This window comes from Melospiza georgiana, chromosome 1 (genome assembly GCF_028018845.1).
Source record: "Melospiza georgiana isolate bMelGeo1 chromosome 1, bMelGeo1.pri, whole genome shotgun sequence".
NCBI lineage: Eukaryota > Metazoa > Chordata > Aves > Passeriformes > Passerellidae > Melospiza > Melospiza georgiana.
In genome coordinates this window covers 10229577-10254481 of record NC_080430.1, presented here as the reverse complement: position 1 = coordinate 10254481, position 24905 = coordinate 10229577, and the positions used below count along the sequence as shown (strand labels likewise).

The 24905-nt window shown below is 37.5% G+C and overlaps 1 protein-coding gene across 1 annotated transcript in view; it reads left to right on the top strand.

Moving 5' to 3' along the window:
• NCAPG2 (non-SMC condensin II complex subunit G2) overlaps positions 1-24905 on the top strand; it is a 42747-nt gene that overhangs the window by 1874 nt on the left and 15968 nt on the right. Inside the window, exons 2-14 of the mRNA XM_058033415.1 lie at positions 2020-2211; positions 3257-3371; positions 3796-3953; positions 4692-4826; positions 10204-10298; positions 11138-11207; positions 11889-11975; positions 14517-14612; positions 18905-19030; positions 19906-20085; positions 21079-21231; positions 22812-23034; positions 24276-24400. Of these exons, the coding sequence (XP_057889398.1) occupies positions 2020-2211; positions 3257-3371; positions 3796-3953; positions 4692-4826; positions 10204-10298; positions 11138-11207; positions 11889-11975; positions 14517-14612; positions 18905-19030; positions 19906-20085; positions 21079-21231; positions 22812-23034; positions 24276-24400 (1755 nt within the window). The remainder of the gene's footprint in view (positions 1-2019; positions 2212-3256; positions 3372-3795; positions 3954-4691; positions 4827-10203; positions 10299-11137; positions 11208-11888; positions 11976-14516; positions 14613-18904; positions 19031-19905; positions 20086-21078; positions 21232-22811; positions 23035-24275; positions 24401-24905) is intronic.

Below are 24905 nucleotides of genomic sequence, written 5' to 3'. Positions count from 1 at the left end.
GCTGTTCATTAAGATCTTGAGCAGGTGCTGTTGGTTTTTCCCACTAAATCCCTTTCTAATTCAAGAAAATACAGAATTTCTTAGAAAAATAGGAATCACAGATATGATTATCATTCACTGTCACCCTTTCTCCTCATAGATTTTGGAATAATTCTGTCTCATATCATCCCAAAGAAAAATCTTAAAGCTCTGATCTTATTATGGATTCATTCTTTCTGTTCAAAATGGTACAATCTTAATATCCTGTCTTTTGGGTTTGTGTGAAGCACAGGGCTGCAGAACTCCCTGTGAGGCCTTTGGTTTATTGTATTTGTTTTCAGTTGTAGAATTGAATAGAAATTCTCTTATAAATATTAACAGGATCTTTCTTCTCATACCCTTCTGGGAAACTTGTAATACCTACTGCTGTTTCTTTCATTCTTTTCAGTTTTTACCTTCAACTTCCTCTTTTTGATGCCTTGCAGTGTATCTGCAAACTAAAAATAGATATATTTCAAGATTATGGGAGTTCTATTTCCTCTGAAGTGTTTTTGATCCAGTGAACCTTCACTTCTGTATTGCAAATTGCATCTCAGAAATTGGCTGTTCTTTCTCTTGGCTGGGCCTGCTCTTCCTTCTTATTTTCTCTCTGCATATTCCCTTTCCTAGCAGGTTGCCTACCCTTCCTTGATGCTAACAGACTCCTTGTGTCTCTGAGGTAAATTCCTTTAGCAAAGTTCTTTCTAGGAAAGAGTTCAGATCAGCCTGGTGGTGCAGTCTCTACTGGAGAGTGGGTGATGGTGCCTTCCCTGTCTGCAGGGCCTCAGCAGGAGCTGTGGGCTCAGGAGCTGGCTTTGGTGAGGGGCTTTAACACAGTGCAGTGTGCAGAGCTCTGATGTGCACAGATCTCAAATCAGTGCTGTCACCGGGCTTGCAAGGGTTTGTCAGGGTGAAGAGAGAGGCCAGAATCTTGACCTCATGTTTGTTGTATTCATATTGTTGTATAATTATATTTCCTGAGTCTCATACCTTCTGGGTGGTTTTCTCACAGCAGATCTTCACAGCAGTGGTGTTGTTGCTTCTCAGTCCGGGCTCCTCTCCAAGGCTCTCCCTGACCACCCCGCCCCCTTTTATCTCAGTTACCTCCATGGGCTACAGCTGCTGCCCAATCAAGGACATCACAGCTGCAGCCCATTTACAATAACTAGAATCAGGGCAGGGTCACTAATACAATACAAAGATCTTTCACTGCCATACATATATTTATAATACATACATTTACTCAGGCCCCTACACATGTTCAGAAGGCTGCATTTATTATTTTATGATATATATTACATTAAGACTATACTAAAAGGAATAGAGAGAAAAGTTCTCAGAAACTAGCTACACTAAGAATAGAAAAGGAATGAATAACAAAGGTCTGTGTCCAGGCAGAAAGCAAGAGCAGCTCTGCTGTGAGTGGTCAGTAAATCCAAACATTCACCCAAGACCAATCATGGATCCACCTGTTGCATTCCACAGCAGCAGATAACCATTGTTTACATTTTGTTGCTGAGGCCACAGCTTCTCAGAAAGAGGAAAAATCCTAAAGAAAGGATTTTAATGAAAATATGTCTGTGACAAGTGTTGTCCCTATGGCTCTGCTGACTGCTCTGTTTCCAGTCCTTGCCTAAGGATTTTCTTTCAATAGCCATCATCAATTGATACTTAAGGGAGCAAAGACATAATCAGGGACTTAAATTCTGTGCAGTTTTGAGCATCTTAGCCAAGGGTATGGAATTGTCTTCATTGCTATCAAGGGTAAAGACTTCTCTCTTAAAGGCAGAACTCTTGCTTCATGATAAAGAGTTAACTAGCAGGAGTTTCTTATGCTATTTAAAAAAAATATAACTTCTAAAAGGTATTTTGCCTCTAACTGGAGAGGAATATAAGTTAATCATTAATGTAAAAACCCAGATTAAATGTAGAAAAGATGATGATGAAGTATAAGCCACTTTGCTGATGTGGGATTGTGTGGTGTGTTCTGACCATTTATAGAAAAATACATGTGATCATTTTGACTTGAATGAGCTACTTCAAGAATTGCCAAGAAAGCAGAAAGAAGTGCTATGGCAGAGACTGACACAGCTGCTGACAGAGAGCTTGATGGAGAACCCTGTGGAAACATGGCACAGGACTGGAGATGATGGAAATGATGATGACATGGAAGTTGAGATAGTTCCAGAAATGGTAAGAATCTTGTAAAATGAAAACATGATGAGTGTTTTGTGTTTTTTAGGAAATAAAATGGAATATTTCCATAACATCTGAAAACATGCAAGGCTTATGAAATAAGACCAGTTCCAAATATCACCTTCCTGCCCATTTTTTAAAAAGACTTAATTTATTAATTAATTTATTAATTATTAATTTCAGTGTTAAGCTGAATTTATGATTGGTCCATGCTCTAAAAGACTAGCTCTTCTGATAATTTAAATTATGAAAGATGTGACTTAGTTTTCTCAGTAGAGTTGAATGGGCTTTTTCTATGTCTTATGTTAGTAAACAAATGTTAATGTTGCACATGTTAAGTTTAAGTAGCTGGCATATAAGAAATTCACTACCTGATTTTTTTTTTCACTACCTCATTTTATTTGATGAACATAATGAAATCTAGATTCAACTGTGCTTTCCACAAATTTAGAATACATAGAATTCTATGTATTCTAAATTTGTGGAAGGCACAAATGTAGAATTTTCTGTGCTGTAGTCTGTGTAGCCTTGAGAATACTGGGGGAAAAGGTTATTTAATTTTGGGGGGAAGAAAAGAAATGCAGTGGGGAAATCATTAGAGAAATCAAATGTAGAAAAATCAGTCATCTGTTCCAAGGTCTGTAGAATCAACACTTGGAGTGAAATTCACCAGATGTGCATCTCCGAGTTACACATGACCCTGCTGGTTAGGGCTTTTCAGCTCTGATATTGATGTGTGTTTGAGTGGGTTGGTTGCAGATGAGGATTTTAGTGCAGGAATGGAAACACATGCACAGTCTCAAAGTTATCTACTAGCTGGAGCTGAAACCCCTTTTCAAACTTCTTGAAAAGATGTACTTTAAAATCTGTTCTTTACCTCTTATTTGAAAGGTTTTGGGTGCCAGTATGCTCGTTCTTCAGAAAGGAAGCATAATAACATTTCAGCTTTGCTCTCTGTTGCTAAGGTTCATTTCTTGTTTGAGTTATTTTCTGAGCCCAAAACAACCTGCAGAAGTGTTTCCTCAGCATTGCTTTCTTTCAGAAACAGACTGTAGCAGTGATCCAAGGAGTGGCAGCTGTTGTTATTGCTTCCATACCTGCCGTGGATGAAAATGTAAACTACAAAGCTCTTGTGGAATGTGTGTTTATCCTAAATGGTGAGTGCTTCTCTGTACAGAATGCTGCATTTTACAGAGGCTGTTTGATCTGACTGTGAAACAGAATTCACAGGAGAAAAGTTGGTACTGGTTTGAGTTCATATTTATGAGACAAAATTAAGGCAATGTTTACCTAGAAATCAGCTGCACAATTTAGAAGTTGGAATGCAAATACTTTTCTTTCTCCCAGCAGTTCACCCAGTGGAAGGTAACTTTGATTATCCTTTGATTTTTATTACTTTTAAAGGAAACTCAATATTCCATTGTTACTGATCCAAAACTTGGGCCAAAGCTTAGAGTTGCCTAAATACTGCAGTGAGCATAAGCCATGGAAGTGTGTAAGTGTGGCAGGAGCTGGCAGACTGCTGTTTTACAGGAATGACTTGGTTCTTTGCAGTAAATAATTATCCCATTACTCTTGTAGGTATCCTTCCTGCATTATCTACATCTGAAAAAAACCTACAGGATGCCATCCAACGTGTGTGTGAAATGTGGTGGGAGAAGGGACTGGAGGGGAAGGAGCAGCTGGGGAAGACCCTGTTTGTCATTCTGCTGAGGAAAAGCCTGAATAAAGCTGCTGTGGTAGGCTGAGGCTGTGTTGAGGCTATGTTCAATAATAACTTTCAGGTTATTATTGAATATTTCAAAAGAGATAATCCCTCCAATAAAACACTGCCTTCTCTAGAACAAATTTTAAAGGTTTTTGGCATCAGTTTCACAAGTGAACTGGATTTTAATTTTTTTTGCATTCCTTTTAATCTTTTCACTCTTTTGTCCAGTCCAATGGCCAAGGTTTTTATTGTAATTAACTTTTTGTCAACTCAGATATTAAGTACTATGTTCAGCTAAGCATAGAAACAGCTTTTGTGGGAAGCTTCATTTTCTCTTGCTTTTTATCTTTCTACAAATAATTTTTCTTTCATTTTTCAAAATGTTTGAGTTGCTTGGTGCATTGTGATACACATTTTTTGCACTAATTCAATGGATGTATCCTTATTTCTTTCTACTGTTTTTCCCTGTTAACTGCATGTACTGTATAAAGTTTAAAAAGTGCAATGATGTGGTTTTAACATATTTTGCATGGAATGGCAGCTTTTTTTCTTGAGCATATCTTCATTTGTTGGAAGTCAGAATTTCTGCAGTTACATGTATTTTTCCCAGTAATAGGATGAAATGAATATTCATAATTTCACAATCTGTAACAATGCATTTCAAGTTCATTATTTAAAATCCTTTCAATGCAGCTTTGCATTAAATCAAAGCTTTTTGCATTAAAGCAAAGCTTCTCCAGTCTAATGTGGGCTTCTTATTCCCTGTCAGGGTGCGGATATAGTTCGTGTATGGAATCTACATCAGACATTACTTTGTTTTGATTATGATTCAGATGAGAGTAATGAAGTCAAAGACTTGTTGCTTCAGTGTTTTATGAGTGTAAAACACATTAAGAAAGAAGAGGTAAGCCAGCTTTTATCTTACTGTGGTTTTGTGCCAGTGAGCTTTGGTTGCTTTTAATAGTTCTGCAGTTTGTCTTTTTTTATAGTACAGTAGGTAGCAACATGAGAGAAATCAGCTCTGACTCCAAGCTATAAATGGTTGATACTGTTTCATTTAGAAAACTTGTTTCTATTCCAGACTAAAGTGTGAAAGTTTATGTCTAAATCTTCAGTTCCTTTATCCTGAGGCAATAAGAATCAAGTGCTTTGCTTCCAGTGCATTTCCCCCGATACTTTAAATCATTCCCTGGTGTAATTCTTTTCTTTTCTTTTATAGCAGTTCTTCTTTTATTCAAGACAAGTTACTATAGCAAAATAATTTTCCTTCTAAATGACTTCATCTAGAAGAATGTGTTGCCATATTCTCTTTTAAAAGTAGCATAAAAAGAACCCAACTTGGCAGAAAAATAAGAATTACTTTATTTAACTACATAGATTTCTCTCAGTGAACAGTTGCTGTTTTATTATTTAGATTGTGCCTGTGCACCAGAATTGTGGCATCCAAGCCTTTTTTCTGGTTAGGTGACCAGACCACATTACTTTGTCTCTGAAGTTCTATCTCTTCCCTGCATATGTAAAATAAATATTCCTTTTTCTGTGGAATACATGAACTTCTGTCATAAAATGAGCTCTGAGATTGGTGCATGGTTGTGGTATATGTCATATTAAAAATGGAGATAGCAAAGGAATTAGGTGAAATGGTTGATAGAGCAGGGTTTGGATACCTGCCACAAAGTTGGTGGGGTTTTGGTTACTTACATATATTTTAAGCTGTTTTAGTTTTGACTAAAATAATGATGTACCAAGGTAATATGAGAGGTGGGAATGGAAGAAGAGAAAATGTGTGTGGAAAGAGGAAAGGTAGGTAAGGCTTTATTGACAGAGTTCACAATTGATTTTGTGTCCTTGGTGTATTTCATTTTAAGCCATTTTTTGCCATCTGGAAAAAGTGTGTACCTGTGTGTGTTCTTTGTCACAGTACTTAAAATGCATTTTCTATATTTCATTCTGTATTTTTTTCTGTTTGATTTGAATCCACTGTATTGTTTTAATATTTCATCTTCATATAGGCACAGTAAATGATTGGCAATTACATATGTAAAATACAACTGCTATCTAGGTTTTAGATGTAAATTATTGTAGTTCTTTTTTTCTTCCACATTATGTGAGACTTTTAGTAGAACATGTTAATTACTACACAGCTTTTCTGAAGGAAGTTTGCTCCTTGAATCTTTGAGTGAAGGAGTATAAAATTGACGTTTTGTTGTGGGATTTTTTTAAATATGTGGGGGGAAAGTAGACTAAAAATCAGACTCAGTAATGTATATTTTTTCCTGGCATATTAAAGTGAAAGTTTATGTCTGCACAAGAATGTGCAGATTTGGTCACGCTTTGCACATTTCGCTTCCCTGCACGAGATTTTTCTCTTTGTTCTCCCAAGGATTTCTGGTTCTTGCCATTTTGTCACCTTTGCATTATCATTATGCATTAATTGCCTGCCTCTTTCTAGGCAGATCTAGAGAGCACCTTACTGCACTCTCTGCTCATTAATAGTTTAGATCCTGAATTGTGGATTCTTTGCTTTCTGGCTGGAAGCACGGACTGAAAGCAGCAGCTCCCAGCTGGAGCCAAAGGGCTCAGCCTTGGCCAGTGGTGGGGCTGCCTTGGAGCCCCCTGGCTTTGGCTCTGTCAGCACAGGGAAAGCTTCTGGCAGCTTCCCACAGGAACCACCTCTGCAGCCTCCACCTCCAAAACCTTGCTGTGCCAGCCCCATACCAAGGCACTTCACATCCTGAAGGATAATAGTTCAAAATAAAAGGAGAACCATAACCCATTCTGGAAAGATCCCAGGACAGGGTTCAGTTAAATTAAGTGTGTGAAATAAATTTAGACATCTGTGCAGGAGCATAATCAGTACAGGTCCTGGGAAGGATTTGATTGCTTAAGTGAATGACCCATGCTGCATTAAATGACCTAAGCTGCCTCAGACATCCAGGTGGGGCTGGCACATAAAGCACTGTCATAGATCTCTGCCTTCTGGAAAACCATCTGGGCATGTGAAATTGCTCTGTGTGTAGGGTGTGCCATTAACCCCAGTCAGCAGAGTCAACAGAACAATTCAGCTCCACAAAACAGTAACTAAACAGCTGATCACATAAAACACTCTTCAGACAGTTAACAGTTCGGGGACTTAAACATCCAAATTCACATGTCTCAGTTTGTGAGCAGAAATCCAACTTCACTGTATGAACTTCCAGTACTTATCCAGAATGGTAACCAACTTGGGTTTTCCCAGCTCTGCAGACAGGAGATTCAAAGTGTTCAAAGCATTTTCCTGTTGCTGTGAGGCCATTGTACCTCAGTTGCAAGTCCTTTTGTTTGGCATTTGCGTGCTGTGGGAGTTCAGTTGTGGTAACATACCTCATGTATGTTCTCTAATTTCCCTTCCTGGTTCATTTCACTAATGTTAGATTTCTTCTGGCAACAAGAAACCAACCAACACTCCCCCAGTAGCTCTGCTGAACCTTTTTTTTGCATCCTGTATTGCTTCTAAAATGCATATAGTAACACCAAGTATCAACATGATGTATGAATTGCTTTGAGTTGAAAGTGAGCTTCTGTGTATCAGGCCTAATACTCCCTTTAATGGCTGCAGACTTGTTCTACAGTTCCTAAGAAAAGTAATCCTGGATTTTCAGAGTACATATCCCAGAGCACAGTAGCACAGTAGCTTAAGCTGCTATAACTCCAGGTTGCAATGATCCTGTGTTGCCATGGAATAGCATTCCTCTTTTCCTTTTCACAGTGTAATGTTCAAGCAGCAATATTGTGGGTTGATTGAAGGAGGTGGCTGTTTTCTCCTAGTGAGATTATTTTTCAGACAGATTAACTGTGTGGAATGGTTCATCATATGCAAGACTGAAGGAAGGGAAGGGTCAGGAATGCAGTGTATCTGTTCTAAATCAGATTAAACCAATAGAGAACTGCACATTTATTACACCTCATTGCAAGATCAGGGTGTTCAGTGTTTCTGCCTTCCCAGGCTGTGCTGTTTAACACACAGTAATATTTCTCAGAGGCTTATCATGAGTGGAGTGATCCTCTGAATTTCTCTCTCTGTGATTTATGAAAACATTCTTGTTCAGATGGGGTTTCCAGTCAAACAGCTGCAGAGCAGGTTCCTGTGTTTTACAGGTGGGTCTGTTGTGCTCTTTCCTTGCTCACCTTCTCTGTGTGTACAGAACAAAGTCATGCTCTGTGTCCACAAGCACAGCAGAACCAGACACCCAGCACTGACACTGCATTAGTCCCAAAGATGACAGTTCACAGTCTCATTCACCTATCACCAGGTTATCTCTCACAATTATGAGAATGTTGTTACCAGTAATTATTGCAGATCCATTAATCACAAGCAGCAGATTCAGTTAGAGGCACTTACCATTTTCAGGAGCAGGCTCAATCTTTTGAAACCTAAGGCTAAAAAGAATTGGTTGAAAGCTATTTTTTTGGCTTTTTGTCATCTGTTTTGCTGCTGGGGTTGTAGAAGATGAGATGAGTTTGAGTTTGTCCTCATCCTTGCCTTGTTGAGGGAAGAACTGAAGGTCAAAACTCCCTTGACCTTTTGTTTTGTCAGGGATGTTGATGTGTGACATGCCAAGTGGGACTCCTCTATGTTTATAGAGACACCCCCTGTTGAGTTGGGAAGGTTTCCACCAGACCTGAAGCCAAAAATCTTGACATTGTATTTAGCCATTAGGTCTTGATTTCTCTGAGCTTCTGAGTTACTTCTTCACCCAAAGGCATTTCAGTTATCAATTCACTACAGTGCAGTTTCTGACTGACTGTACTTCCATCTCCCTCCTCTACTCTGTGAGATTCCAACTCCAAATGTGTCTGGCATTCAATTTTCTGTGTTTGGTCTTAGGTATGAACACAACTCTTGGCCCAGCTCTCCATGGAAGTGCCTCTGAACCTCTGCTGTTTATTCAGTGACCTTTTGCACTTCTGTCAATGTGCTCTTTACTATTGCACTTCCTTTATTGATTCCTAATTGAATTGTTGCTAGAAAGCTGAGAGATACAAATGACCCTTACAACTGACTCACCCTTATGTGTGATCAGCCATTTTGGACTCTTACCTTCACCTGTAGGCTAAGTCAGAGTGAAGCTGCCTGTACAGATACTGTATAAGGCTACAATTCCTTGGGCAGATTTTGCTGATTCTGGGAGATCATTGGCTTATTTCCTTCATCCACAGCCTTTTACAAAATCCTATTGCTCATCAGATTTGTCATCATTGTTCCTGACTTGTTAAAATGGAAGAAAACTGATTTGGGAAAAATAGTTTCTGTTTTCATGAATGAAAGCAGCTCCAGGAGGTTCACAACATTACCTTTCATGTGGCAGGAGGAAAGGAATTGTCCTTGCTGATCAGAACATTGAATTTCCTCAGTGGCCCAGGTGTTCTCTGTGGCTTGGTTAAAATTGTTTCTGCATGCAGTGCTGGTATTGCAATGACTTGATGAGGGTTCCTCAGTGTGACAGAGATAGAAGAGATCTTGCTTCATGATCAGAAGGCTGGATTTATTAATATGTGAAATATAATACATTATAACTATACTAAAAGGAATAGAGAGACAAGTTGCCGAAGCTGCTAAGCTAAGAACAGCATAGAAAAGAATGAATAACAAAGTTCTGTGTCCAGCAGAAAGCAAGGACAAACTCTCCTGTGAGTGGTCAGCAAATCCAAACACTCACAGAAGACCAATCCCAGATGCTCCTGTTACATTCCACAGCAGCAGATAATTATTGTTTACATTTTTCTTCTGGGGCCCCAGCTTCCCAGAAAGGACAAATACTAAAAGAAAGGATTTCTATGAAAAAATGTCTGTGTCAGTGCTGGTAGAGTTGTAGTGTTTTATTTATGCCTTCAGCATCATTTCAGTGTCACCCCAGGATGATTTTGGGATATTGGCACTTGGCAGAGCTCAGTGCTGCAGCCTCCATGGGGGTGCTGACTGCACAGTGTGCTGCCATTCTGGAATGCTGCTCAACTGAAGGCACACCAAACCAGAAAGGACATGGAAAGAGTGGAGGCAGATATGTGATCCATGTGTTCATTTGTTCTGTGTTCTTTCTACACTATGAATAAAAGGAGTGCTTGAATTCTGTTTAATAATTAAGAATCTTAAATAGTTTTTTTCCATTTCACCTATGCATTTTAAAATTAAAGATGTAATTTCCTTTGTATTTGCTGATTTTTGAGGTAGCTCTTAAATTGCATATTCTTCAGATCTTTGAGTTCTCTTTGTTTTTTCCTCTCTTCCCCTCCCCACACAGGGAAGAAGACTCTTGAGTTTTTTGTTCACCTGGAATGTAAACTTCATTAAAATGATACATGGAACTGTTAAAAACCAATTACAGTTCTTTCCAAGGTATGCATCCCAGTAAGAGTACTTCATTAGTAAGAGCTTGTCTAAAATCTTGTTTATCTCACTCTAAAAATACCTAGTGTATTGAAAGAATATATCAATAACCAGAAACTCACAAATCTTCTGAATATTACTGCTATATTGTTTCAGCAACTTCATTTCATAGGAGCTCTGACGTGCCTGGTGTACAGTTATAGGAGCAGTAAATGTTGATTTGCCATTAGCTAAAGCAAATGACTTTGGATAGAAATTGGACTGCATTATTTGCAGTGCTTCTGTGAGGGTTGCAGGTCCATTTCTTCTTTGGTAGGGTGTTCCTATTTTTTCCTACAAGCAATCTCTAATTGAATTTTCTAGGTTTCTATGTAAGGCATTCTAATAAGAGGTGACTTGCAGGATAAATCATAGCCTGAGAACTTGGCTGATGGATGAAAAATATGGAGATTTTTTTTCTTTGATTATTTGGTGAAGTATTGCTGAAGTAATTCTGTGTATTAAAATCAGAGGCTTTCATGTAGAATAATATATTCCTGTACATGTCTCTAAAGAATTCCAGGCATTCTTCATGACATAACTGGTAAAATATCTCTCTGAATGTTTTGACTCTCCCACCATAGGAGATATTTCAAGTAGCATGTAATAGTGCTTGTGCTCATTAATGAAGAGTTAACTTGGTAGTTATGGGTGTAGACTTGAAAAAGAGATTTTCTTCTAAAAACCAATTCGCAGAGAATTAAGAAGAATATTGATTCTTATACAAAACTTCATGTTTCACCTTTATGAATTGTGCATAGATATGGTTAGTATGCTTTCTTGACAGTGTTTCCTCTATGTTAATACAGATCCTTGGTGGAATGCATTTCAGAAGTTTACTTCAGGGCCTGGAAGAAGGTGTCAGGAGAATTCACAGAGGTAACACTATGCTTGAAATTTCATTTGGATGGTTTTGAATTTCAGGGTGGGAAAGACTCATGACTTTCCACTACAGAGAGGTTCCTTTAACAAGCCTTAAAGAATCATTTCCCTAAGGAAAGAGCCCCTTCAGCATTGTCAAGGAGTAACTGTATGTCATGCTTTGAATGTTTTCCCACTGAGATCAGCTTGGCTGCAGTTAAACACCTTTAATTCTGCTGCTGAAATATTGGTTCACACAAATATGCATATGCACAATGTTTTTCATAAACATGCCTGTTAGCTGAATTACTGAAGCTTTTATTCAGCATGTGCAAATCTGTATAGTTGATAGCTCAGGTATTTATCTAGTGTTTGTGGATTTCCATGGAAATTATTAATGGCATAATTACAGATCACAACAATGCTAGAGCAAAATTTCAGATACCAAAGTACTTTTATTTACCCTTCTTTTAGCTTCTGACAATTGGATTAATTCTAGATTCTGAAATTTTGATAATCAGTTGAGGCAGACTGAGGCCCCCAGCATGGAAAACTTTGGGCAAGGCAGAAGCCAAGTAAGAAATAATAGCAGGTACTATTTTCAGTTTCTTGTTTTAGGGAAAATGTAGTTGCTGAACAGCTACAGTACTTATTCTTGTTTTATTGTGTTAACAGGAGCATGTGTGTGTTTTACTGTAGGTACTTGAATATAACTGCATTCAGGATTTCATGCATCATGGAATTCATCTTCCCAGAAATTCTTCTGTTCATTCCAAAGTTAGAGAGGTAAGTTCCAGGAAAGCATGACATGACCTAGTAGCATCAAAATGAGATCAGTTGCTACAAATTAGCAAATTTCCTTTTCATACTAAAATACCATACCAGGTGTGGCTGGGATGGAAATACTTTCATTCATAGCAGGCTCTGTTTGGGGTGTGCTGGTGGCACAGCAATGTTCTGCCTGCTGCTGAGCAGTGCCTGTGTGCTTTCAAGGCTTTCTCCTCCCCATGTTTTCCCTTGGGAGTGGGCTGGGCATGAGTAAGAAGTTGGGAGGTCACAGCTGAGACAGCTCTCCCAAATGACCAGGAGGATATTCCATGGCACACAACATCATTCCCTCAGCAAACTGAGGGAAAGTGGGTTTTGGGGAGGCAGCCATTGCTGGAATGCTGGCTGAGTATTGGTCTGCTTGTGGCAGGTGGTGAGTGGTTGCATTTGCATCACTCCTTTGGGGAGTTTTTTGGGCCTCTTTGCTTCATTCATTAAACTGTCCTTATCTTGATCCATGAACTTGCTTTTCTCTTCCAATTCTTTTTCTTCCCCACTGAGCAGGGAGTGTGTGTCACAGACATTTTTTCATAAAAATCCTTTCGTTTAGGATTTGTCCTTTCTGGGAAGCTGAGGCCCCAGAAGAAAAATGTAAACAATAATTATCTGCTGCTGTGGAATGCAACAGGTGCACCTGTGATTTGGCTCATGTTCCATGTTTACAATTAAGGGCCAATCACAGGTCCAAGCTCTGGAACAGATTCACAGAGAGCTCTCTTGTTTTTAGATTCTATTCTATTCTTAGCTTAGCAGCTTCTGCAACTTTTCTCTCTATTCCTTTTAGTATAGTCATAATGTATCATATATCATAAATTAATAAATCCAGCCTTCTGATCAGGAAGCAAGATTCTCATCTATATCTCTCACCCTGAGGAACCCTCACAAGTTGCTGCAATAAGTGTGTGCATGGCTGTGGGTGTTCAGCTGGTGACTAGGGCCAACCCACTACAAATACTTAAAAAATAGCATATTCTGAGAAATAATGTTAGAACAAATTATAGGAGGAACCTGCTTATACTTTTGCACCAGATTTGTCTTTGCTGCTCAAAAGTAGAAGGGGATTTTCCAGTGTCAGGAATAGGTTTTGCTGTCTGTTGTCTAAGCTTTCTTTACCTGCAGAATTGACCTTTCCATAGATGATCACAGGGATGAACAGTCATAGCCTTCTTGAGGCAAACTTAGTGATGGGTCTGAAATGAAGCTTGGCTTTTTTCTTTTGATTGTGTGTAGGGGATTTATATAGGTTTATAGGGACAAGCTTTGATTCTAGTTGTCTGTCTGTGGCTTTCAGTCATGAGCAGAGCATTTGAAGCAGAATGAGAAGTGCACAAGCCTCTTTAGGACATTTGTATTTGATCAATGCCCCTTCCCCCCCCATGCTTGCTCCAAATACCCAGACTCTAGAGTGTCTGCTGTGTGCAATATTCAGCTTGACATTCAGTGTACAATGCTAGAGTGGGTTTTTTGTTTGTTTTGGGTTGGATTTTTAGGGGGTTTGTTCTGTTTCGTTTTCTCATAGCTATAGGATTTCCGTGTCCTGTGATTCCTGATTGATGGAGCAGGCATTTGACAGGGCATTTCATGTTTTACAGACTCTGGGGCTTATGATCTTGAAAGAGGACAGTGAATAAATGTCTTTGGGCTGCAGGAGGAGTAGGTCTTGGAATAAATTTGAACTGACCACTAAAGAGAGGGTCAGCTTCTTTTCAAATTTTGTGTAATCTTGTATTCTGTTTTCCAAGATCTTCAGGGAATTATCAGTGCTGTATTGATCAAGGCCAGAAATGTTCAGAGGATGATCTTGTCTCACTTTCTGATTAATTACCAACCTTAGAACACAGCTCAAACTGCTCAGTGTTTCAAAGTGGAGGAATTCTTCAAATCAAGTTACATTATGTCCTTTCTCATATTCTGCTCTGGTCTTCCACTTTCTCTTTCTTTTCTGCATAATTCAGATACAGAAAATAACAGGATTTTTAGCTAATTAAGCACAGTTTTGTGTTGCAAAGAGTGCTGATACTTGCTTTTCATCAATGCATAAAAAATGTATTAGGTTTTTACATGTGTATTTGGGTAACTCCACTTACCAGATAAGTTCCTTTGTTCTTAACAGAGAAAAAGCTTATTTATCTGTAGTTCATAATTTCAAGTTTCAGAGTACTTCTACCAGTAACTTTAAAAATAATTTTTATAGTAACAAAAATGAGGTGTTGCTGTGCAATTCTCTAGCCATGTTTTTTTTTCTTAGTTGTAGATCTTTATATAAACTTAATGACTCTATAAAATTATAAAATATTATATTAATTAGATTGTTTTAAATGAAATATTTTTGAGACTTCCTAATAAGATACAGGGTCAATTAGCATGTTTAGGTTTATCATTTTCATAGTATGAAAGCTCTAGTCTTACATAATTATGAAATGCATCAACTCCTTACCACTTCCTGAATGTAGAATGTTAAAATTGGCTTTGGATCCTGTTTTATTTGTTTTATCTTAGATGCTGAGTTATTTTCATAAACAAAGTAAAGTCCGTCAAGGAGTTGAAGAAATGCTCTATAGATTGTATCAGCCCATCCTCTGGAGAGCACTAAAGGTAATTATCCTTTTCAGAAAATATAAATGTCTTTCTCCAGCTATTAAATTTTGGGTCCCTTCCACATCTTCTGTTTTTATTATTTGCTTTTAAAATGGATGGCCACAAAAACCAAAATGAGTGTTTAACATCACAGATGTAGCTGAGCAACTTTTTAAGTTGTAATTAGACATAGCATGCACAATAATGTTCTAATTTGTTAATATAATTTACTTGTAAAATCCAGTTTTGTTTACAGGTACCTAGAGTGCTTTCCAGGATTGCAGTTGCCATTCTTATCTTCTCAGTCTGAAAATTCTGTGTAATCTGGTATTATCTTTTCCAAGATCTTTAGGGAATTATCAGTGTTTTATTCATCAAAGCCAGAAGAGTTCAGAGGATGGTTTAGTCTCACCTGTTGATTAACTACCAGCCTAAGAGTACATCTGAATGAATTTATTGGAGTATTAATTTAGGAAAACTTTTGGATTGTATAGACAGACATTAATGGTATGGATGTGCTTTCAGAATGAAATTTCTTATTTGTAGTTCTTTCATGGTGTGTGTGTCCTTCTGTGGACTGCATGCATGGACTAAGGAGGACCCACTGCAGTTTGTCTGCTCAGTTACACTCTCTGATCAAGAGGAGCCAAGCTTCCTTCTTTGTGACAGCTTTTATTTTGTCTGAAATTATGAAATCCCTGTTTGTGAGAGTGTACACATACAGCCAAGTTAATTTCTGGCAAACATTTACAATTTCATTTACTGGTTGGTCATAAGCATCTTCTTTAGACGTGAGAAAGGCATTTGAAATTCTCAAAGTTGAAAGTATTTAGTATTAACTTCAGAAGTTGTTTATAATGGATTTTATGAGTTGCAGGAAAGAGTTGAGATCTGCTTGGTTTCAACAGAACCCTGTGGTGGAGGTGGGAATATGAAAAGTCATTGCTAGGCCAGTATCTTGTTTGGTGTTACATTAAATCTTGGATCCCATCCTTTTAGAATTTATATGAACAAGAACCCTCTGGATGAAACATTTGTGTCCTGATGCCAGAGAATGATAGCTACAAATCATGGCTTCCTTTAATTTCTCCATTTCTGTCCCTAAAAAGAATAGAGGTTTTAACTGGTTTTTGGTAAGTTAACAAAATACACTGTTCCATTCTCAAGGGAGTTGCTGCCTGTCAGTGAAGGGTTGTAGTCACTTGCCAAAGGCCAGGACTCAGATGTGAGACTAGACTGCTTTTTGGAGGAAGATTCTGTCAAACCTTATGAAATCTGCATACATTTATTTGGAGGAATGTAACAGAAGATGTGTGATCTGGAAAAAAAAGGTTACTGATTGATTTGCAGTAAGACAATGGGAGAATTCCAGATTCCACAAGTAGCTGAAATTTTTAACAGCTGTTATTCATAATTTTCACATCACTAATGGTTCCAAGGCTGGAACAAATCATGTAATACTGCATGAAGTGTTTGGTGGTTTGAACTGTGCTATGACTCAGAATCACCAGTAGTTTAAAATACACAACTAAGAGGGGAAGCTTACAACTGTTCTTATAACTGTTATGGATTCTACTCCAAAGCTTGAAGTGTCAGTTTAATTTTAGATAACTAGTTTGATGCTCCTATTTTAGCCAAATCCCTAATTTAATACAGAGAAGAACAAATTCTGTTCTAGAACACTGTTTATGAAACAGAAAGGACACACAAGGCCTGTTTACTCCTCCTTACAGAGAGCAAAAATACTTCAGTTGTAAGAACACAGCGAGTTCCAGAACTGTGGATGCTGAAACTACTTGATTTCATCTCTGAAATCTTTAAATTGAGAATGCACATTTTGTAATACAGTTCTCTGGTTTTTCTTCAATTGCTTGTTTTGCAAGTAATTAGATTGCACAAGGTTCTGTTGGGGCTTTTACCAGCACAGTTTTATAAGCCTTTGTGCAACTCTTAAGTTTTTATAATATAAGCCCATATGTAACTTCTTCATCATTTTTTCGTGTTCTTATTATGAAAAGCAAGAGTCATACAAACATAAAAGAGATGTGCAGTGATTGGTTGTTAGTATGAGAAGATATATGGATATAAAAATACAATTATCTAGTGTAAGTAGTGATTAAGCTATTTCTTATCAAGCTGAAAAAGTCAAGAACCACTCCTCCAGGAATTCAAGCTGTTGGAGGAAGTGACTCCTTTAAAGTGTTTGGTTGTCTTTTTAAATATTTTTTTAACATCCCACACATTTAAACTAAGATGTCCTGGGAGAGCAGTGTTTTAAATAATATGAAGTTAATTTCAGAATCTGTAAGACCAGTTAAAGTTTAAAAGAAAGCTGTGAAAATTAACTGAAGAAAAAAGTAAATTATATTTTTAAAAGGCTCTGGAAGTTCCTCAGAATAGTAAAAGCATAATGGTAAAAGAAATATTAGTTATTTAAATTACTGCAGGCTCTGGCATGGAAAAGTCAGTGTGGATTAAAACAGACCATGAATTTAAACTCTTAGGTTCTACCTCTGTGAAGACATTGTACAAGCCTGAATATGCAAATACGTTTGGGATAAACTCCAGTTAATTAAAGGCAGGAATTTGAACTGTGGGTACTCAGTTCAGAATTAAAAGTGAGCTTAATAGAATTCAGTGTAATGCACTTTAAAAGTTTATGGAAATTAACTTTCTGGAATGGCTGTGGTAGACAAGGTCTAGGTTATTGCACAAAACCACATTTGAATTAATTTTCACATGCAATGTTAGTGCAGAAGAGCTATTTCACCCTGAATTCACATATTATCTTGTTATGTGTTAATTCTTAAATATAGACAGGCTCAGAGTTAAAGGATTTTCTATAACTTTATAGGATAGAATTAAGAATTAGGTCTTGTCACCTTTTAACTGTTTGCATTATCCATAGTAAATAAAGGAAAACACAAGTCCCTAACTAAAGAATGTATGTGTGTGCTTTGTTTGCTTTTGTAGTATCCAATTCCAAATTCCTAGTAATTTTGTTGACTTGAACAATTTGGCATGTTATGGTCCTACTCCACCACATCAGGCTTGGTCAAGAAGAGAAACCTAAACCAGATTGTAATTGAAGTAATTGTTACTATTGTGGTATTTTTCTGGTTTTATTTGTCATTAGTTTATTTAGAAGTAATTGTTACTATTGTGTTTTTTTCTGGTTTTATTTGTCATTAGTTTATTTAAGTCTAAATATTACATGGTTGTTGCCATGTTCCTTTTCCCTGCTTTGATCTCAATGTGCTTTATGACAAGGGAAGAAGATAATTAAATTATTAGCATAGTCAAGAATGTCCCTGAACTGTCTCATCTTGCTGTTAAAATTAGGCCTACTTTGCTTGTTATATTGAGAGCTTTTATTTTTCTATTGGACACAAGATCTGGACAAAATTCTTCCTTCCAAGTCTCCTTTCCAAGAGAAGTCGATAGAGGCTCTTCATCACTGCACTGCTATCTTTGATAAATAAAATGTAGTTTGGTGGTTAGATTTCAGCTTTCTCCTTGAGATGCCTTGAATTTCTTCATGGTTTCATTGCCTGCTCTCTTTTTCTGTCTTTTGAGTCCACAGCATCAATTATCTTTCACTCAATGATTGTCTAAATATACACCTTTTTCTTTTCCCTTTTTTGTGTTTGTGTCTGTATAACCAGTAAAATACATGGTGGAGTACAGTGAAAATTGTTGAATGTGGTAAAATGTTGTGAGGCTTCCCATAGATTTTTGATGAGCTGCCTGGAGCTCAGAACATGTTCCTAATCCTTATGTGCAGGGATGCAGAACTGAATAAGTTTTTGCTGGATAAGTTACGCTCCAAGCTTTCTGGTACTTAGTCACTAAATACTGTTTTCTTGAAGAAACAGGCTTGAGCTTTTCAATTAAATCACCTGTCTCTTGACAAGCAAGTTAATTAATCCAGTCTGATTGAATTCAAGAGTCTTCTGTCTTGAAGAGGAGCTGTAAGGCCACCAAGAGAAATCCCAACTGCTTTTAATTTATTCACTTTACAGAAAGCAGAAGGGCTCTGACTGTGATTCCTCAGGGTTGTTGCAGCTGATGTGCTTTGAAAGCTGACTGTAACAATAACTCAGGTTTTACTGAATGGGCAGAAATGTAAATAAAACATTAAAACTCTTATGTGACTTTAAGTTCTTCCATCCATTTGTAAATTAATCTCTTCCATCTACTTAATTAAAAACACTTGCTGAAATGTTTGGAGAACAGTATTTGACAGGATACACCTTTGGATATTAACAGTTGATCCTTATGGAAAAAATATCTTTTCTCCATTGTAACAGGCCAGAAACTCAGAAGTTCGAGCAAATGCAGCGTTTTTGTTTGTGGATGCTTTTCCTGTTCGTGATCCCAGTTTTACTGCTGAAGAGATGGACAGTGAAATTCAGAAACAGTTTGAAGAACTTTTTGTAAGTTTTAATGAAATTAAAATGTTAAAAATGAAACTTTTGTCAGAACTAACTAAAAACAAAATTGTTGATGCAATTAAAATGTATGGGATTTCTGAATAATTGTAGGGAAATAGAGGTCTGTGGTACAGAAAATACAAAATTAAACTAATATTTTAAATTTCTATAGTATGTTTTCTGCAGATGCTATATACCACTTTAAACTCTAAAAAGGAAATATTTTGGTTTGTTATTCGTTATTCTGTGAATGAGAGATGCCTTTGAAAGATGAAATGCATGAGTAATGATCTTGATCCTTACTTAACCTAGGATTGTGGGGGAGAGCTTCACAGTTACTATGGAAGCACTCAATCAAAGTTCAGTACTGTATTACTAAATACTTGTGAAATTAAGTATAATGGAGAGAACCTAAAAATCTCCTTACCAGTCCAGATGGGTGAGAATGAGCATAGTATTTTCATTAAGAAAATGTTGGGGGATTCCTGAGTTCACATCATATAATTGAAAGTTTCAAAGTTCTTATGTTGTTCCATAGGAACAGTGATCAGTGTAAACTCATATAAATAGAAATCCAGATATTTTTCATTAAGTCACAAATGCAAGACTTGATTTATTTAAAATGAAAAAATTCAAAAGTCCAATGAAAAAATTGGCCAGTAGTTACCTTAATTTTGCTTCTGGTTTAAATTTCCTTATTTTCTTCATAGTAAAATTCCTTGAGGGACTATTGATATTACAGTTCTTTTATTGTATGACAGTTTTCATAATGATTAAAATGTAATGGAATGCCTTTTGTTTATGATAGGCTCAGATCAAACAGCAGTAGAGTCACAATTTTCCAAATGCTCACAGTGTTGTTCTTTTGTTTGTTTTAGAGTCTCTTAGAAGATCCCCATCCAGTTGTTCGCTCTACAGGGATACTGGGAGTTACTCAGATCATATCCAAGTACTGGGAGATGATTCCTCCAACAATTCTTGCTGATCTTTTAAAAAAGATAACTGGAGATCTGGCATGTGATATAACATCTGCTGATGTTCGATGCTGTGTTTTTAAAGTAAATGTTTTTTATCATGATTGTCATTTTTCTGTTTTACTTGATGTACAGGTTTCTAGTATAGGCCACTTTAAATCAAGGAAATAGCTTGTTCTTCAAAATGTCTGAGGCAATAGAATTCCTCCTATATGGAAGTTTTGCACATTTCATAAAAGCCACATGTTTGGAAGACACAAATGTCTTTTGAAATAGTAACTGATTGCCTTTCTGACTGTAAGGTTTTCAATTCCAGTTGTACACAGACTGTTTGGACCCAATAATTAATTTTATTTAGCTATTAGAAATAACGCTTAGACTTGAAAATATATGTAGGCAGCTCCAGAATTTCTTACATCACTGGCTTTAAGGCATCCCAAGGCATGCACAATTGGGATTTTGTTTCCCACTTTGTGTCTGAGGTTTGGATGGATGTAATTCCACAGCTGGTCTGGTCATGCCTCCTCCCATGCATTGCTCACTATGTTAGAAATAGTTCATCTTCATCTTTCTGGCATGTGAGAAATAGCTGATAGCTTGGACAGAAAAATGAACTCCCTAATCAACATTTGCACTTGAAGATTTTGTCTGTGTCACTTCAGCCTCAGATTGAAGCTGTCATCCTGTTAATCCTCACTTGCTCCACTACTGCTTCATGGGGGAGCTATCCTGGATAAGCAGAAAGTGCTGATTTAAAAATTAATTGTTAAAAAAAAAAAAGTATTTCTAATTTGAAATCGTCATATTTTAGAGAGCTGGTGTGTCCTCAGGCAGAGGGCAAGACCATGGTCTGAGTGTAGGTCTGAAGCTGATTCAGCTGAAGTGAGTTCACTGAACAGAGTTCACTGCAAATTTGAAGTAATCAAAGCAGATTTTACCAAAGAATATTACAAAAACAAGCATGCACAGTGTCTGCCCCTGCTTTGTTTAACATGACAAGTGTCACAGTCCTCTTCAACAATTTTTAGCTACAGATTTTTCAGCTCCACTCTCTGGATTTGATTTTTTTAATTTTAGTGCCTGCCAATAATTTTGGACAACAAACTAAGTCACCCACTCCTGGAGCAGCTCCTGCCTGCAACCAGACACAGTCTGCATGATAATTCTGAGAAGGTGCGAGTGGCTTTTGTGGAAATGCTGCTCAAAGTGAAGGCTACCAAGGCTGCCAAGGTAGGATAATGGTACTTGATAAGTAGCAAGGAGACAAAATCATGGCATGTATTAAAAAAAAAAATAAAAAGTACATTTTGAGACTGCTGCAGTGTTCTTAAAAAAAAAATAACCTGCTTTGCTCTGGTAATACTCTTAATATCTGTGGTATCCCGAGCGTTCTGTGGGGCCTTGTTCTCTCTGGATGGGCAGGGGAGAGCAGTGGGTTACAGCCACTTTCCTCAGCTGCCCAACTCTTCTAAATGGCTAACACTTTAACCCTAAGTAGCTTTTTTGCTCTGATTCTTCTATTTTTATAATGTCTGCTTCTATTTTGTGGCCACATCCTTCAGGATTTTCATGTCCTTTACAGTGATTTTTAATGTATTTTGTATTCTGCTGTGGACTCTTATTTAGGGTGCCACTGTCCAGCCACAGGCATCACAACATCTTTGAGCTCTTATTCCACTCTCTAATGTTTATAGTTTCCTAATTTCAATTTTATATTTTAATTTAACAATGGTTTAGTCTCTTGCTAAGATTAATAAAGACATAAAACTATTAGAAGGCATCCAGAGGAGGGCTCTGAAGGTGGTGAAGGGTGCAGAGGGGAAGTCATACAAGGGGTGGCTGAGGTCACTTTGTGAATTATCCTGAGTTTGCTGCAATTGAAGACAGAGAAAAAAGATAATTCTCTATGTTAGGGCTTTTTTAGGGGAAGGAAAGATCAGGTTTATATAAAGAAAAAAAATCCTATTAAGTGTTAGGTGTTTTTCAATAAGTCCCTATTGATTTAAAAACTGTAATGTGTATCTCTAGGAAGTCCTGGGATCACTTTAAACTTAGTTTTTATGACAGTTTTAATAGGGACATCCATCGCTCAAATTCACAGGGTAATTATCTGATGCAAATATTTCTGCTAAAGAGTAAAATTGGTTCCTTGGCATTGAAAAATACTTTTTTGTTTGTTTTAATTTTAATTTGTCCAGCATAATTAATTCAGAATCTTCTCAGAAAAACTACAAATGTAGTGTTACAGCTGGCAAACAGCTGTGTAGTCTTTCTGAATTTCATAGCATTTGATTTCTGTGTTACAAATAAATTAGAGCTCTGCTAAGAATGGGATGCATTCAGTATTTAGTAATGTAAGCTTTGGGATGGTTTTGGAAACGGTGTTGATCCATTTAAGAACACAGTACTTGTGAGTAGTTTAGACCTACTTTGTCCTGTGAGGAGAATATGAAACATGGCACATAATGGTAATAATTGTATTTATGGTGATATCCTTGTAGTGTAAATAATTCTTCCCTGTATCTATGGAATTGCATTAGTATTGCAGGTGAAGTGGAATTGCTTGAACCACCTTTTTAGCAGTGAGTCAGAGATACCAGGAGATTTTAAACGTCAGCACAGCAGAATGATATTGCAGCAGAATTTGACCTCCAGTACACATTGGTGTAAGATTAAAAGATGCTCATGCTTTCCTGGTTGATGTTCTTTATATTTGATTAGACTATTACCATGGAAATCACTCAATGAAGGTGATGTTTTTTTCCTCTGTTTTTGTCTCACTCCTTTGAACATCTTTTTACTCCACAAAGTTCTGGAATATCTGTCCCATGGAGCACCTCCTGGCCCGGCTGGAGGCGGACTCTCGGCCGGTGTCGCGGCGCATCGTGAACCTCCTGCTGAACTCCTTCTTCCCCAGTGCCCAGCCCGAGGATGTGTGGTGTGAGCGCTGTGTCACCCTCATCCAGATGAATCCTGCAGCAGCCAGGAAGTTCTATCAGTATGCCTATGAATTCACTGCCCCCACCAATATAGGTAAAGCACAAAACCTTGGGAGCTTTTGGGGTTACTGATATCATGCCATGTAAATGCTTTTTTCTTATTTCTGTAACAGGGGTACATTGTGGCTGGTTTTTTGGGGGGTTTAGTGTAGTATTAGTTTGTAGTTTTGGAAATTCTTGACACCAGCAATAAGCACAGCAGGCAAAGTTATCAGCTTTTTCAACAGTGAGGAGATCAAAACTTTTCATCTCTGTTCTTATGATGCTGTACTGTGCACTCCCATGGTGGTACCTGGTCTATTCCCCTTTCTATTCCCCTTTCTCCCCACATGTACCTTAAAATTATCTCAGTTGATACCTATTTCTCATGTAGAATTAAGGTAGAAAATACCCTGATGCCCTAAGTGATTTGAGATCTTCATGTGAAAGATGATACGGAAACTGAAAAATGTTAACATCTGATAATCTGAGTGTCTGGGATTTGTGGACCAGGATTTCCAAGTTGCTCAGAGAAAATCTAAAAAGCCCTCCTTCAGAAAGCTTCTGAAAGTTTCAGTGAAGAGGGCATGTACTGCCCAGCACGTCCTGCTTTTTAGAAAAGTTCTATTGAAACAAGTAAAATCAGGAAAATTTTGTTTCAGAGGAGTTCTGTTAAAACTCAAGTAATCAGCATGGAGTGACTTGGGTGAAATGCCCAAACCATTGCCTCTCCCTGATCATCTTGATAAGGTTGTGAAATCAGCTTGTTGTACTTCCACCAGAGTGGCATAACCCTTTCACTTTTTCTAGAGCTGAGCTCCTTGTTCAGGAGTGCAGTGGTTGGGCTACATCTTTTCCAAAGGATGGGAATTGCCACAGGAGGGAATGGGAATTGACATAGGAATGAACATTGACATCGGAGGGAATGTGTTCTTGAACGTGGGTCATTAATTTAACAGCTGTGCCAGATTAGATGTAGGAGTTGTGGAAGCTTCTTCTGGTTCTGATTTGATAAAGTGGTGATTATTTGGGGTTTTTTAGTATACTGTTTTAACAGTAAAATTCCAGAGCCTGATGATAATATTGTCATTTCTTCTTCATACTTGAAGATATAAAACATGTTCACATTTTTTCCATTTCCTATACAAGGAATTTTGCTCCATTTTTTTCCTAGCTGTTTCTGGTTCTGTTGCCTACTTTTTCGTACTGGCTTTCCAGCATTGTAATTAGAAGCACTTCTTACCAACATTTACAAATAGTAAATGTCTCATCTATTCCTGCTCCATTTAAATGTAGCTAAATTGATGCTCACCATTCGGCGCTGCTTGAACGCCTGCATCCAGAAAGCAATGAAAGCCAGTCTTCATGGCAGTGAGGATGAGGATGATGATGAAGATGGAAGTGAAAAGGAGAACACCAGTGTAAGAAAGTCCACTCTATTCTAAATTCTGATAACTACTTTTCAATGGTGCTTAATGTGAGACAGAATATGGCAGAAAGTCTAAAGGAATGTCCTTGGGCATCTCTAGAGTTGGAAGGGGAGAATTGCCATTATGTTGCAGACATCTTTTCATAAAAATCTTTAAGATTTTTCCTTCTGGGAAGCTGAAGCCTCAGAAAAAGAATGTAAACAATGGTTATCTGCTGCTGTGGAATGCAACAGGTGCATCTGTGATTGGCCCATTGGATGTGTACAATTAAGGGCCAATCAAAGACCAAGCTCTCTCTGGAACAGAATCAGAGAGAGCTCCTTTGTTTATTCATTCCTTTTCTATTCTTAGCTTAGCAAGCTTCTGAGAATTTGTCTCTCTATTCCTATTAGCATAGTAATAATGTAATATATATAATAAAATAATAATTCAAGCTTCCTGAACATGAAGTCAACATTCTCATCTCTCTCTTCAACCTGAAAAACCCTTGCAAGCC